Here is a 16,957-nt window from a genome sequence, read left to right on the forward strand (position 1 = left end):
TTTCAATGAGAAAAAGACAGTTTGTATGCTAATTCAACATAATGCACGTAGGCTCAGACCAGTTGCAATTTACCTGAATGGTAGATTGCTGAATTACGTCGATGTTTACAAATACCTTTGTCACTTGATCACCTGCGACCTCAAGGATAATGAGGACATCCAGGCTCAGACTCTACTTTTTTTATGTCAGAGGTAATGCTCTAATTCGTGACTTTAAATTTGTGTCCCTCTCTGTTAAATGTCACTTATTTTCTGTCTTTTGTGATATTCCTTATTGTTCTTATTTGTGAAGTATTTTAATCTAGCCAAGTGAGCTTACTCACAGGTTTTCCATAAATTGGCAGGTGTTAAACATTCTTTTAATCAGAGCAATAGTGCAATGTTTGTCAACTTTTCGATTTTAACTTTTGATGAGATCATTAGGAAAAAATCTCTTAGCTTTCTGAGCAGATTGCATTTCTCAAGTAACCCGTGTGTGGTTGCTGTTTTATCTCTTTCAGTATTAACACATAGTGCTTTGTGGAGTATTTGGAGTAAGCGTCTATTTTAATGTGTTTTGTCTGTTGTTTGTTTTGCTATGGATTATTTTCTATAATCTGAAATAAAGTGATAATGATAATAATAATAATGGTGATGTGACATGGTAGCATTATTTCACCTAAGCTTTTTGCTGTATATGTCGATGATCTTTAGTACAAAGCTTCAGTCGGCATGCACAGGATGTTGCTTGGTAAACACTGTCATAAACCACTTATTCAATGCAGATGATCTAGTTTTGATTTGTCCTTCAGCGAAAGCATTGTGCAAATTGCTATTAGGCATTTGCAAGCATTATGGAAATGACCACGATATTCTTTCATACTACCAAAACAGAATGTATGGCTATTTTCCCAGGGTCTTGGAAACCAGGTAGAATTCCCAGCATATTATTATATGGCAAACCCCTGCAGTTTGTGAATACTATAAAGTACCTACTAGGTTATATAGTGTCTTCATCAGGGGAGGACAATGCAGATATACAAAGGCAGCTTCATTGTGTATATGCTCAAGCCAATTTGATTGTACCTAACTTCTGCCATTGCTCTCAAAATGTGAAAAGTACCTCAAAGAAAAGTGAAAAGTACCTAATATCCAATAGATAAACTGGCTGGTGACACAACATTGGGAGGAAAGATGACAAATAATGATATTTGGAAATTGCCAAAAATTGATAATAGGACCTCTATAGTTACATATTACTTATATTACTTGTAAACATGATTTAACCCTTTCACCACCAGTACCCCATACATGGAGATATGCTTAAGTGCCCAAAAGTACCCAATATTTCTCAATGTTCATTTACCCATACATAATTCACGTAACTCATAGTTATGATGTTAAAAGCCTGTTATTGCTTCTAAAATTTCTGCTATATCTATATGTATTGAAGTTCCACATATGCCTTTTAGCCATGTTTTTCTAACTTGCCATTTTGAAGATATGGAAGTAAACAGTTTAGAACCCAATGATGAGCGATTGCAATTTTTATTTGTGTTTTCTCTAACAAAATACAATTTTCACATGACGGAAATAATGAAGAACTCTCGTAACATCTACAATGGCAATTTGACAACTACCAAAAGAAATTTTCACTTAATTTTTCAAGAAATACATTGTTGAATGCAGGTAATCTGTCATTGGAATGATAGGAGCATCAGAAGTGCAGCAAAGTCTGTTTGATCTCCCAAAGTTTGCAGGAGCATGATTGGATTAGTCAGCCATTAATCACTTTCAATCAAATTTAATGTGCATGTCATTACATTTGCAATATACACGATCAAATGGTGGTTGCTATGGGTGTGGGCTTGTTGCTAGGCATCATATTTGCTTACATTTTTGAATGCTTATTCATTCATCCATGTTATCTTTGCATTATATGTGACCATTTGGCTTTTGCTATGGACATGGTCTTGTTGCTAGGGATGTTTACATACATATACGTTTTGAATGTTTCCTAACTTGTCTACCAGATCATGTTATTTTAGCAAAATATAGTCTGGTATTTGGTTGTTGCTAGGGTGTGGTTATTTGTGTCAAAATGTTGAACAAAATGTGCAGAATAATTACCCTTCTAGAAACATCTCACCAAATTTTCAGTCTGATTGATCAAGTACTTTTTGAGATACACATTTATGTTTTTGACCAAAGGACATATTTTTAGCCCTTATTTGCATATCACTGATGAAATTATCTTGTTATGAACAAATCTTAATCTACACACCCAAAAGAACGTTCCCATCACATGCCAGACCAAACTACATGATAAGCTTTTTGACCAAAATGATGTTTTTTTCCCCAAATCTTATTCCTGTGATGCAATAACAACTATACAATTTGTGATATTCAAAAAAAGTGTTTACACACATAACATGCTAATTCACATTTGTTACCCATGAATTATTGACTGTTACTATAGGCATGGTCTTGTTGTTTAATGTTTATTCACTTGCCTGTCAAACAAAGTCATTTATCTTTGTGAAGTATACACACATTATATATTTAATTATAGACATCACACATGTTTATTCAATCTTCATTGGCGACATGTTCAGCAGAGAACAATTTCAAAATTGCCCTATTTTCACTAACTACAAACAAATATAAATTATGGTGTTCATGCATTTTCAATTGTGGCTCCAATTCTGTGGAATTAGCTTCCTTTTAACATTCATTTGGATATTACTATTGAATCTTTTAATGTAATCTTAAAACTAATCTTTTTAAAGTAATAATAACAAGTGTGATTTTCTTAGAACAAAGACTACGCCATTTTATCATTTTGGGGACATCATAATTTTACGTTATCACTGTCGTTTTAGCTTTGTTTACTTTGTAATGTTTATTTTATCTTTCTAAACCAACTTTCTTGTCATTTTTCCATTTTCTTCCCTTTTGAGTATTGAAAAGAGCACTGAGACACACACAGGGTAGTGCACTTTCTTTTAAAGAAATTAATAATCATTTTAAAGTTATACAGACATCTGACTGTTGCTGTTGGTGGGATAGTTTACTTGGCATATTTTCATACTTTTTGCAAGAGTTTATTCATTTGTGTACCCATTCCTGTTGTTACATTTGCAATATGCAACACAATTTGGGTGCTGCTATGGGTGTGGTTTCAACATTTCAAAATAATGTTGCCTGTGGTTTTTGACTTTAAGTCTCTCAAAGATGGGCAGACAGATGGACAAATATGACACTTTTGCTTCCAATCAAGGATAATCTTGTAAAAGCTAATACAACATTTCAGCCTCTTAAAGAAGCATTTCCTTTTCCAAGTTGACAATGAACAATGCTCTACAAAATCCATGTGAAAACAACAAACACGATGACCATTAATTACAATATGACAAATACTCAACTATTTACAAAGACGAAGACAAGAACGCGTGGGAATTAACACTATACTGCAGGCTGCCTGCATTTTCCATGTGTACTCTTCATTGTCATCAAAAGAGCATCACACTACTACTATACCTTTTTAATGAAGTGGTCACAATATTTTGTGTGATCATCAGTTTTATGTTAAATTTTACCCTGAAAACACTTTTAGTTAGTAGTTTGACATCATAAATAGTGAATTTCTAGTGACTGTCAAATGCATGTATTTTCCAACATGGTAGATAATATGACATCACAAACTATCGCAAGTTTTAGAAATCCTCAATGGTAAAGTATGGCAAGTCTCAAGTTTAACTATTCAAAAATTTTCAAAAATAAAGCGACCAATTTCTTTCCTGTATATCTATACTGTAGTCCAACATTAGGAGACAAAAATTCTGTAATACTCTCTAAAATAGTAGTTTCATATGGACCCTATGAGCTGACGTGTTAGCATGTTAGATGGTCAAAATCATCTAGCATAACGTGCGTCATCATAATCTGACCCCTATTTACATGCAGAGTAGGCCTTTAGAGCTGTTCTATTGCAAACCGGAATGTAATTTCAAATTACAGTGTGTTTGCTTGAAAGCGAATGCCTTATCAATGGTATAAATTAACCTATCTACTAAACACATCAGTGCATTATTTGCTTCAATGCTACTGAACCTGAGCAAAGAAAATATCAAACACAAAATTAAAGTGAGGCAAAGCACCATTCCAAAAACAATCGAGTACAGACAGAGAGACATGTAGACACACATGCAGCCCGACTGGCTGGCAGACACAAGTCTGTATACATACATATACCTGCAGTCCCCCTGTTTTGTCTCTTCTCTAATGTCCTCTGACCAGTTCCTCTCTTCTTATCCAGCTGTGATTTTGGTCTTACAATCTCATCTTGGAATTCTTGAAGTAAAACGTCCTTTGGATCCTCATTAATCTTTGGTTTATTCTTGATGTTCTTGGCACTATCGGCATTATATCTATAGAAATGACAAGAAATGATAGCCAGTTGAATTGATATATTTGCATTCAAGATAAATCTAATGATGGGTATTAAGGACTCTAACAATTCACAGGATTTATTAGAAAACTAGCTAAGAGATAGTATCGCTTACTGTATAATGGCATTAGCAAGTTAATTGTGCAAGTGTTACCCAGTCATAGTTATGAAAGACTTAGTATAATGAGCATATTGACACATAGGAGTCAAACCTACATCCCTTTAATTCCACCTGAAGTACTGTAACCAGTTAACATATCAACTGGTACATTTCATGCAATTATACTAAAGTGTTGTCCAGTCCCTATACAGTATTGTTATGATTTACACCTCCACTCACATAGTCTAGTTCCTATACAGTATTGTTATGATTTACACCTCCACTCACATAGTCTAGTTCCTATACAGTATTTATACCTCCACTCACATAGTGTAGTTCCTATACAGTATCATTACCATTTATACCTCCACTCACTGAATAGTCAAAGTTGTTACTCTAGAAGTCCTGAGATGCATGAGATGAAATTTAAAATTCATCCACAACCACCCATACAGTCATTAACATCATGTCTTAATTTGTTAATCAATCACAAAATTCTAACCAATATACCACAGTCCCTCATAAAGTTAGTGTTTATTGGGGCAGTTATGTAAATATGGTATATTTGTCAGCTCAGGATACTACTTACTACATTTTAAAACTGACACACGACAAACGTAATTCCTTCATTTAGCCAGGGAGGGAGCAAGACTGTTCGCACTAACATTCGCCAAATTCGCAAACGTGAACTCATACTCAATTTGACGAAAATATTTTATGCTTTGTTCGCCACACTGTGGCAAACAGAAATTCTCACTCGATCTTGACGGTAAAATGATCATTCACAACATATACTTCACAGTAATTTTGGCAGTCGCCATCATGAGGAGTTTTTAGCAGGGTGCAGTGCCCTGGTATCGACGGCCAGTGCACTGCTTTAATGTTTTGTGCCCAGCTTCAAATGTTGTGACACCGTCGTGCCATGTGCGGTAATGTGTTTCCCCTCCACTGTCCACGATCATTTGAAATACATGTAACAAATGTGATGCTATAGACTTTCGACTTGTATTCTTCAACGGCGCCAAAAAAGTATAACAGACTCATATACGTTTTGATAAAGTGGGGATGCTGTGTTCGATCATTAGTTTTTTGTTCAAATTTACTCTGAAAACACTTTTAGGTTAATAGTTGGCCATCGCGAAGTTCGACTAGGGCGACTGCATACACAATTCCAACATGGTGGGTACATGTAATGACGTCACAAAATCTTGCGAGTTTTTGAAGTCGTCCATAGTAAAGTATAGTACATGTAAGTCTCACATATCACAAGATTTCGGCCAGCTGCGACACCATGTAGGTACGGTATATGTGACGTGACGTCCCTGCACAAAATTTTGAATGTTTTTTTAAAGTCTACTCTTCTCTGGTCATTTAGTTTGAAATAATTGTAGCTTTCCTGACTAAACTAATCATATGTATTGTTTGAAATAAGGCGTAAAAAAAAATTGTGTGGTTCCGATTACATTCAATTTTAAAATTGGTAGATTTTTTATTTTATTTTTAATTTTTTTTTTTCATTTGTTAGTATATTTAATTTTTTTTTTTCATTTGTGAGTATGTAGTTCAGGTAGTTATGTTTTTCTGTTGTTTTCATATGGTCTCTGTGTTATGGGCTTCTTCTCATCAGATGTACAGTTGATGTCAGTTTCCGCATCCACTATTTCTTGCGAAACACAATTTTCATGATTTTCTTATTTTTTTTCTCAATTGTGTAAAAGAAAGTTTAGGGTCGGCGTGAAAAACCAGGTGGGTTCGGGTAACCGGAATCAACCAACTTTTTCTATTTGTCCTAACAATTACCTAATGCCAAATTCTAGACGGGTTAGCTGTTTAGACATGAGGAAATTCATCGTACACAAATATAAACAACACTGCACTCCACTATGTAGGTAACGACATGTGATCTTGTCACCGAAAGTTACCGAAGTGGGTACGTGATAAGCCGATCGTTCGATCATAGTGACAACTTTTAAAGGGCCTTCACGATAATTGATTTGAATAGACTATGTGGAGAGGACGTTGCCAAAATCCACCTACGAGAAGGTTCTAAGTTTGGCCATGGCGGGGTATAACATGAAACTAATACGAAATGTAAATCCGGAAATTACCGATGAGATGTCACATGTTTGACATGACCTCTAAACTTGGACTAGATTGTCCCAGATAGTGTGGTATTGAGAACGTTTATTTCAGCATTCCCAACAAGTTGATCGTTGACTGATGTTTGATTCAATCCTTCTATTAAAGTGAAAATCAAAAAGTTTGATCTCCTGAAATGATTATTCAGCAATAGTTTAGTAATTCCAAATAACAGATTTGAAGATGTTTTCAAGTGATAGTTGAAACATGCATGACTGTGAAAGCCCCGTCCATCGTTGATCGTGTTGATCACTGATGTGGTGCGACAGTCAATATCAATGTGTATAAAGTATGGAAACGTGTGAAATAAAAAGGACTCAACAGAAACAACTTGAAGGCTAAAAAGCATGAGAACTGGTAAATACAATTTCCAGTTGAAGCTATAGATAATGTTTTGCAGAGACAGCAAAATGTTTTACAATTTGAATTGCAATTAGAGTTTGTTGTGTTTATCAATGTCATGGTATACGATATAAACATACATGTACTATATGATGTACTATGTAGGACAGGTCGTTCAGTTTCCCATTTCGCATTAGGACATTTTGTTTTAGGGGGAGAGGGGGGGGGGGGAGGTAAAACTAAAACGAAGAAATTACGTTTCTTTAAAATGACACAGCACCTTATACATTGTTTACATCACTATAGCTGCTGGGGTTCATTGATTGGATGAAGATTGAACTTTTTGTGAGGGACTTTGACCAGACACGATTTAGTTAAAGACCATGTTGGCTTCTAGACTAACTTGAAGTGTACCTCTCTTTCCTCATACCAGGTGAGAAGCCAACTGATTAATCTTAGAAAACTATCACATACCTCAATGTTGTCAGAGATTCATCATAGTTGTAGCTAGCAGGACCAATATTAGCTACCATCACTTTCTTGGCATTACCACCTAAAGAATCTTGCAGAAGTCTGGTCAATTTGGAATCACGATATGGAATGTGTGTACTCTTGCCATCAACTCGAGCAGAGGTAATAACATTATCCAACGCTGCCAAAGACAAATTAATTTCTGTTGCTTCTTTCGCATGTTCTTCCTAAAGATAAAATAACCAATGAAAGAACAGGTACACACAACTTATCACTGCTTGTGTCATTTGGGATAGAAGATGTGAATCAATTATTTCATTTCAATGTATCAATGGTGTAAGGGAAGCTTGGACTAAAAAACTAACTTAAAGACTTTAAAAGTTTCCCCTCGTCACACTGAGCAAGAAAAATAACTAAATAATAGCCACTCCACCAGTAGAGCTCAATAACAGCTTTTACACTGGGCTTAAAGCATCAGATTAGCTGTGTGTGAAGACTGCACTTATCACCCCCCCCCCCCCACCATTCCTTCAATATTAAGTACATTATGTTGAATGGACAAAAGTCATCCCAATATGTTAGATGTTATCAATATTTACAATAAAAGAAGATGTACAAAATAATAGCAAATGTACACTCACCTCTTGTTTAAATGGTAGTAATTGTAAATTGTTATCAGTATCTGCATTAAATAACTTAACAACCTCATCACCATGCCAGTAACCGCTGTAAGAAAAAAAAATATCCATTTATTAGACATCACTATACATGTGACAGTGCCCTCCGAGTCAATTCTATATATTACGTTTTTCTTTACCATTACATGCCTACCTGGTATACTGAATGGTCAAACATTTAATTAAAGATATACAGAAATGGAAAAAGTTCTGAAACAAGCAAACTTTCAAAATATCTATCGGCTAATAGCTGTACAATGTATAAACTGTGCTACCTGTAATTGGAGTACTATAGTATTGTTTTATATATATATATATATATATATATATATAATTGACTGGATGTAGATAAAACCACATAAAAGTGCTCAATACGGGTAGTAGAGCGAATTATATACAGATTTTGAAAATTTGAACCAAATTATATGCTATAGACCCTACAGAACTGTTTTGTGAGGTGCGTAGTCCTCACTCATCAGGGGTAGAAACTGATATATATATATAAATATATATATATATCAGTACCAATATATTCACAATTGAATTAATTTGAGCTTTCCTGACAAAACTAATCATATATATTGTTTGAAATAATTTGAGCTTTCCTAACAAAAATAAAATAGTGTGATAGTGTGGTATTGTGAATGTTTATTTCAGCATTCACAACAAGTTGATCGTTCGACTAATGTTTGATTCAATCCTTCTATTAAAGTGAAAATCAAAAAGTTTGATCGCCTGAAATGATTATTCAGCAATAGTTTAGTATTTCCAAATAACAGATTTGAAGATGTTTTCAAGTGATAGTTGAAACATGCATGACTGTGAAAGCCACGGCCATCGTCAATGTGTTGATCACTGTTGTGGTGCGACAGTCAATATCAATGTGTATAAAGTACGGAAACGTGTGAATAAAAAGGACTCAACAGAAACAACTTGAAGGCTAAAAAGCATGAGAACTAGCTGGTAAATACAATTTCCAGTTGAAGCTAGATAATGTTTTGCAGAGACAGCCAAATGTTTTACAATTTGAATTGCAATTAGAGTTTATTGTGTTTATCAATGTCATGGTATATATGATATAAACATACATGTACTATATGATGTACATGTACTATGTAGGACAGGTCGTTCAGTTTCCCATTTCGCATTAGGACATTTTGTTTTAGGGGGAGGGGTAAAACTAAAACGAAGAAATTGCAGGGTTTTTTTAAATGACACATCCCCTTATACATTGTTTACATCACTATAGCTGCTGGGGTTCACTCATTGGATGAAGATTGAACGTTTTGTGAGGGACTTTGACCAGACACGATTTAGTTAAAGACCATGTTGGCTTCTAGACTAACTTGAAGTGTACCTCTCTTTCCTCATACCAGGTGAGAAGCCAACTGATTAATCTTAGAAAACTATCACATACCTCAATGTTGTCAGAGATTCATCATAGTTGTAGCTAGCAGGACCAATATTAGCTACCATCACTTTCTTGGCATTACCACCTAAAGAATCTTGCTGAAGTCTGGTCAATTTGGAATCACGATATGGAATGTGTGTACTCTTGCCATCAACTCGAGCAGAGATAACGTTATCCAACGCTGCCAAAGACAAATTAATTTCTGTTGCTTCTTTCGCATGTTCTTCCTGAAGATACAATAACCAATGAAAGAACAGGTACACACAATTTATAACTGCTTGTGTCATTTGGGATAGAAGATGTGAATCAATTATTTCATTTCAATGTATCAATGGTGTAAGGGAAGCTTGGACTAAAAAACTAACTTAAAGACTTTAAAAGTTTCCCCTTGTCACACTGAGCAAGAAAAATAACTAAATAATAGCCACTCCACCAGTAGAGCTCAATAACAGCTTTTACACTGGGCTTAAAGCATCAGATTAGCTGTGTATGAAGACTGCACTTATCACCCCCCCCCCCCCCCCCCCATTCCTTCAATATTAAGTACATTATGTTGAATGGACAAAAGTCATCCCAATATCTTAGATGTTATCAATATTTACAATAAAAGAAGATGATGTACAAAATAATAGCAAATGTACACTCACCTCTTGTTTAAATGGTAGTAATTGTAAATTGTTATCAGTATCTGCATTAAATAACTTAACAACCTCATCACCATGCCAGTAACCGCTGTAAAAAAAAAAAATATCCATTTATTAGACATCACTATACATGTGACAGTGCCCTCCGAGTCAATTCTATATATTACGTTTTTCTTTACCATTACATGCCTACCTGGTATACTGAATGGTCAAACATTTAATTAAAGATATACAGAAATGGAAAAAGTTCTGAAACAAGCAAACTTTCAAAATATCTATCGGCTAATAGCTGTACAATGTATAAACTGTGCTACCTGTAATTGGAGTACTATAGTATTGTTTTATATATATATATATATATATATATATATATATATATATATATATATCAGTACCAATATATTCACAATTGAATTAATTTGAGCTTTCCTGACAAAACTAATCATATATATTGTTTGAAATAATTTGAGCTTTCCTAACAAAAATAAAATAGTGTGATAGTGTGGTATTGTGAATGTTTATTTCAGCATTCACAACAAGTTGATCGTTCGACTGATGTTTGATTCAATTAATCCTTCTATTAAAGTGAAAATCAAAAAGTTTGATCGCCTGAAATGATTATTCAGCAATAGTTTAGTAATTCCAAATAACAGATTTGAAGATGTTTTCAAGTGATAGTGAAACATGCATGACTGTGAAAGCCACGGCCATCGTCAATGTGTTGATCACTGTTGTGGTGCGACAGTCAATATCAATGTGTATAAAGTACGGAAACGTGTGAATAAAAAGGACCTAACAGAAACAACTTGATGGCTAAAAAAGCATGAGAATTAGCTGGTAAATACAATTTCCAGTTGATGCTAGATAATGTTTTGCAGAGACAGCCAAATGTTTTACAATTTGAATTGCAATTAGAGTTTATTGTGTTTATCAATGTCATGGTATATATGATATAAACATACATGTACTATATGATGTACATGTACTATGTAGGACAGGTCGTTCAGTTTCCCATTTCGCATTAGGACATTTTGTTTTAGGGGAGGGGTAAAACTAAAACGAAGAAATTACGTTGTTTTTTTAAATGACACATCCCCTTATACATTGTTTACATCACTATAGCTGCTGGGGTTCACTCATTGGATGAAGATTGAACGTTTTGTGAGGGACTTTGACCAGACACGATTTAGTTAAAGACCATGTTGGCTTCTAGACTAACTTGAAGTGTACCTCTCTTTCCTCATACCAGGTGAGAAGCCAACTGATTAATCTTAGAAAACTATCACATACCTCAATGTTGTCAGAGATTCATCATAGTTGTAGCTAGCAGGACCAATATTAGCTACCATCACTTTCTTGGCATTACCACCTAAAGAATCTTGCTGAAGTCTGGTCAATTTGGAATCACGATATGGAATGTGTGTACTCTTGCCATCAACTCGAGCAGAGATAACGTTATCCAACGCTGCCAAAGACAAATTAATTTCTGTTGCTTCTTTCGCATGTTCTTCCTGAAGATACAATAACCAATGAAAGAACAGGTACACACAACTTATCACTGCTTGTGTCATTTGGGATAGAAGATGTGAATCAATTATTTCATTTCAATGTATCAATGGTGTAAGGGAAGCTTGGACTAAAAAACTAACTTAAAGACTTTAAAAGTTTCCCCTTGTCACACTGAGCAAGAAAAATAACTAAATAATAGCCACTCCACCAGTAGAGCTCAATAACAGCTTTTACACTGGGCTTAAAGCATCAGATTAGCTCTGTATGAAGACTGCACTTATCACCCCCCCCCCCCACCACCATTCCTTCAATATTAAGTACATTATGTTGAATGGACAAAAGTCATCCCAATATCTTAGATGTTATCAATATTAACAATAAAACAAGATGATGTACAAAATAATAGCAAATGTACACTCACCTCTTGTTTAAATGGTAGTAATTGTAAATTGTTATCAGTATCTGCATTAAATAACTTAACAACCTCATCACCATGCCAGTAACCGCTGTAAAAAAAAAAATATCCATTTATTAGACATCACTATACATGTGACAGTGCCCTCCGAGTCAATTCTATATATTACGTTTTTCTTTACCATTACATGCCTACTTGGTATACTGAATGGTCAAACATTTAATTAAAGATATACAGAAATGGAAAAAGTTCTGAAACAAGCAAACTTTCAAAATATCTATCGGCTAATAGTTGTACAATGTATAAACTGTGCTACCTGTAATTGGAGTACTATAGTATTGTTTTATATATATATATATATATATATATATATATATATATATATATATATATATATATATATATATATATATATATATATATATATATATATATATCAGTACCAATATATTCACAATTGAATTAATTTGAGCTTTCCTGACAAAACTAATCATATATATTGTTTGAAATAATTTGAGCTTTCCTAACAAAAATAAAATAGTGTGATAGTGTGGTATTGTGAATGTTTATTTCAGCATTCACAACAAGTTGATCTTTCGACTGATGTTTGATTCAATCCTTCTATTAAAGTGAAAATCAAAAAGTTTGATCGCCTGAAATGATTATTCAGCAATAGTTTAGTATTTCCAAATAACAGATTTGAAGATGTTTTCAAGTGATAGTTGAAACATGCATGACTGTGAAAGCCACGGCCATCGTCAATGTGTTGATCACTGTTGTGGTGCGACAGTCAATATCAATGTGTATAAAGTACGGATACGTGTGAATAAAAAGGACTCAACAGAAACAACTTGATGGCTAAAAAGCATGAGAACTGGTAAATACAATTTCCAGTTGAAGCTAGATAATGTTTTGCAGAGACAGCCAAATGTTTTACAATTTGAATTGCAATTAGAGTTTATTGTGTTTATCAATGTCATGGTATATATGATATAAACATACATGTACTATATGATGTACATGTACTATGTAGGACAGGTCGTTCAGTTTCCCATTTCGCATTAGGACATTTTGTTTTAGGGGGAGGGGGGGGGGGTTAAACTAAAACGAAGAAATTACGTTTTTGTTAAAAATGACACATCCCCTTATACATTGTTTACATCACTAGAGCTGCTGGGGTTCACTCATTGGATGAAGATTGAACCTTTTGTGAGGGACTTTGACCAGACACGATTTAGTTAAAGACCATGTTGGCTTCTAGACTAACTTGAAGTGTACCTCTCTTTCCTCATACCAGGTGAGAAGCCAACTGATTAATCTTAGAAAACTATCACATACCTCAATGTTGTCAGAGATTCATCATAGTTGTAGCTAGCAGGACCAATATTAGCTACCATCACTTTCTTGGCATTACCACCTAAAGAATCTTGCTGAAGTCTGGTCAATTTGGAATCACGATATGGAATGTGTGTACTCTTGCCATCAACTCGAGCAGAGATAACGTTATCCAATGCTGCCAAAGACAAATTAATTTCTTTTGCTTCTTTCGCATGTTCTTCCTGAAGATACAATAACCAATAAAAGAACAGGTACACACAACTTATCACTGCTTGTGTCATTTGGGATAGAAGATGTGAATCAATTATTTCATTTCAATGTATCAATGGTGTAAGGGAAGCTTGGACTAAAAAACTAACTTAAAGACTTTAAAAGTTTCCCCTTGTCACACTGAGCAAGAAAAATAACTAAATAATAGCCACTCCACCAGTAGAGCTCAATAACAGCTTTTACACTGGGCTTAAAGCATCAGATTAGCTGTGTGTGAAGACTGCACTTATCACCCCCCCCCCCCACCATTCCTTCAATATTAAGTACATTATGTTGAATGGACAAAAGTCATCCCAATATGTTAGATGTTATCAATATTAACAATAAAACAAGATGATGTACAAAATAATAGCAAATGTACACTCACCTCTTGTTTAAATGGTAGTAATTGTAAATTGTTATCAGTATCTGCATTAAATAACTTAACAACCACATCACCATGCCAGTAACCGCTGTAAAAAAAAAATATCCATTTATTAGACATCACTATACATGTGACAGTGCCCTCCGAGTCAATTCTATATAATATGTTTTTCTTTACCATAACAGGCCTACCTGGTATACTGAATGGTCAAACATTTAGTTAAAGATATACAGAAATGGAAAAAGTTCTGAAACAAGCAAACTTTCAAAATATCTGTCGGCTAATAGCTGTACAATGTATAAACTGTGCTACCTGTAATTGGAGTATAGTATTATTTATATATATATATATATCAGTACCAACATATTCATATATTGGAATAATAACAATATTATATCATACAAAAAATTTATATAGCGGCTGAAATCCACAGTAGCAGTGATCAGAGCCATTTAAAATACAAAAAATACCACCAATGGTGTTGTAGCACAACTGTAAATATTTTTTAATGTTTATCCATATGCTAGTCCATGTGCTAACAATAGGTGTTCATTTGCTGAATGACAATCCAGTTGCCTATCCATCCATGTTGCTATCTTTGCAATATACGTGATCATTTGGCTATTGGTATGGGTGTGGTCATGTTGTTAGATATATTTGCATACATTTTTTATGTGAAAGTGTTGTCATTCAAAACAACAGCAAGTCAAGTATGATTGATTGCAAATACTTTGTTACACACTTGGCAAGTTATAATATAAACAAGACCAGTACATGTACAGTGGTTGATGAATGACTTTTAATTTGACAACGCACCTTGCACTAGCTTTTAAACAATCTCTATACTATAATAGTAATAAGCATTTAGAATATCAGCAGACCTATCATACTACCGGTATACATAAAAGAAACTGCTTTATTTTCTCCCATTAAAGTTTTCTCCATTAATGTCCAAGAAAAACATCCACATTTATTGTTCCAAAAAAAAAAAGAACAAAAAACATTATAGAGCAAATTTCACAACACTGTTGGGCTTTTCTGTTTCATACAACACTACGGTGGCTTGTTAGGCCAAATAAAGAAAGTTGTTTGGTTTCAGTTACCCGACCATAACTAGTTTTTTCACAACAACCTTAAACTATTTTTTAAGTATTCAAGAAAAATCATGAAATCTCACAAGAAATAAAGGATGTGGAAACTGACGTCAACTTAAAAAAAGACAATATAAAACTATTCTCCCAATCTGTAATGGCTGTACATCTGAAGAAATAAACAATACAGAAACCATTTGGAAAACAGTGGAAAACCTGAACTAGACACTCGCACATGAAAAAAATATATAATAAAATAAAATAAAAAATCTACATACCCAACCTATTTTAAAACTGAAGGTAATTGGTACCACACAAATTTTTTTTGCGCCTTGGTGTCATTGGATGATTTTGAATTTCTAACATTTTCATCTGTGAATGTTTCAGTTTATTGTCAAAGTTCAAAACAGAAAATGTGGAAAATACACAACTTAACAAAAAAAGTGAAAATGTCGGAAACTAGAAACCAACTCGAAATAATACCCACCATGGTGGAAATGTATTCACTGTGGTGGAAATAATTCCACAGCGGTGTAAATAATTGTCACCAAAAATCACTATTTTTGACCCAAATCACACTCCGGTGGTAAGATCATTTTGCTTTGAACAAATTCCCAACTAGACTAGACACCCAATTTAGGTAATGCACACACCAAATGTCATGGCAATCCATTCAGCAGCATTTGACTAAGTTGTTTACACACGCCTCCACAGACAGACAGACAGACAGACAGACAGATTTAACCTTATCACTTCAGTTGTGCTAACAAAAACTACTTCATTATTGTTTTTCTAGACAACACAATGCGAAACAACAAAGACCAAGTTCATGCTTGTAATTCAATAAGAATAACAAGAAGCTTGCTTACCCAACAGCTCTGTTCTGATTACCTACATTCACCATATGCTTAATTTCTGTCACACTTTTTGTAACAAATGAAATGAGATTCTGTAAATAAATGAAAAAAACAGTGAGAACAAACAACATTACATAAATCCATCAAATATTAAAGTTATGATTTTTCAACTTAAGTTTTTTAAACAGAATAATATAAGAATACATATAAATATGACTTTATAGCTAGTATGTATACTTTGGTTTTACAGCTTTGAATGCCATGATAATAACAATGTTAAATCTACACTAGCTGAAACAGGAAATGTTTTTTTAAATATGTTTTGCCGGAAGTTATTGAACAAACTATGGGTAAACATAGAATACATTTATGATATTACAATGAATACCATCAAACTGATGGTTGGGTCTGTACCCTGAAATCAAATGAACAAACATGATCCTGATATCAGACAATAATGTCCCACTTGCAGCTAGTGCAGTTTGCAAGTTGAAAAGTTAAACTATTTTACTCTAAATACTCACCATAACATAAACACCAACATCTGGTCGTTTTATCAATTCTAACCGTTCCTCCTGGACATTGGAAAGCAAATCACTGATCTTCTCCTGATAGATCTCCAAGTATGATGCTCTCACTAAATACTGTTGATTTTCTGACTGGGATATGTGTGTACATATGTGGTCAAAGGAATCTGGAATCAAATCTCGGAGGTCTGGATCACTCCATACACCTGAAACATGATATCATACATGTAAGTTTACAATTACCATTGCTCAGATAATTTGAGCATTTTGTATTCATTCTCAATATTTGACATAACTATCTTGACAAATACAAGTTAAACTTGAGTTTAACACATCAATTTCAAGATGATGGTAAATTTGCAAAATGCAACTT

The 16,957-nt window shown here is 34.1% G+C and overlaps 1 protein-coding gene across 1 annotated transcript in view; it reads right to left on the reverse strand.

The window, feature by feature from the left end:
* Window positions 1–2,568: 2,568 nt before the first annotated feature.
* Window positions 2,569–16,957, reverse strand: part of LOC144451324 (kinesin-like protein KIF3B) — a 29,265-nt gene continuing 14,876 nt past the window's right edge. Inside the window, exons 6-13 of the mRNA XM_078142129.1 lie at window positions 16,582–16,790; window positions 16,070–16,149; window positions 14,113–14,197; window positions 13,476–13,696; window positions 12,144–12,228; window positions 11,504–11,724; window positions 4,234–4,409; window positions 2,569–2,630 (exon numbers count right to left, since the gene is read on the reverse strand). Of these exons, the coding sequence (XP_077998255.1) occupies window positions 2,569–2,630; window positions 4,234–4,409; window positions 11,504–11,724; window positions 12,144–12,228; window positions 13,476–13,696; window positions 14,113–14,197; window positions 16,070–16,149; window positions 16,582–16,790 (1,139 nt within the window). The remainder of the gene's footprint in view (window positions 2,631–4,233; window positions 4,410–11,503; window positions 11,725–12,143; window positions 12,229–13,475; window positions 13,697–14,112; window positions 14,198–16,069; window positions 16,150–16,581; window positions 16,791–16,957) is intronic.

This window comes from Glandiceps talaboti, chromosome 21 (genome assembly GCF_964340395.1).
Source record: "Glandiceps talaboti chromosome 21, keGlaTala1.1, whole genome shotgun sequence".
NCBI lineage: Eukaryota > Metazoa > Hemichordata > Enteropneusta > Spengelidae > Glandiceps > Glandiceps talaboti.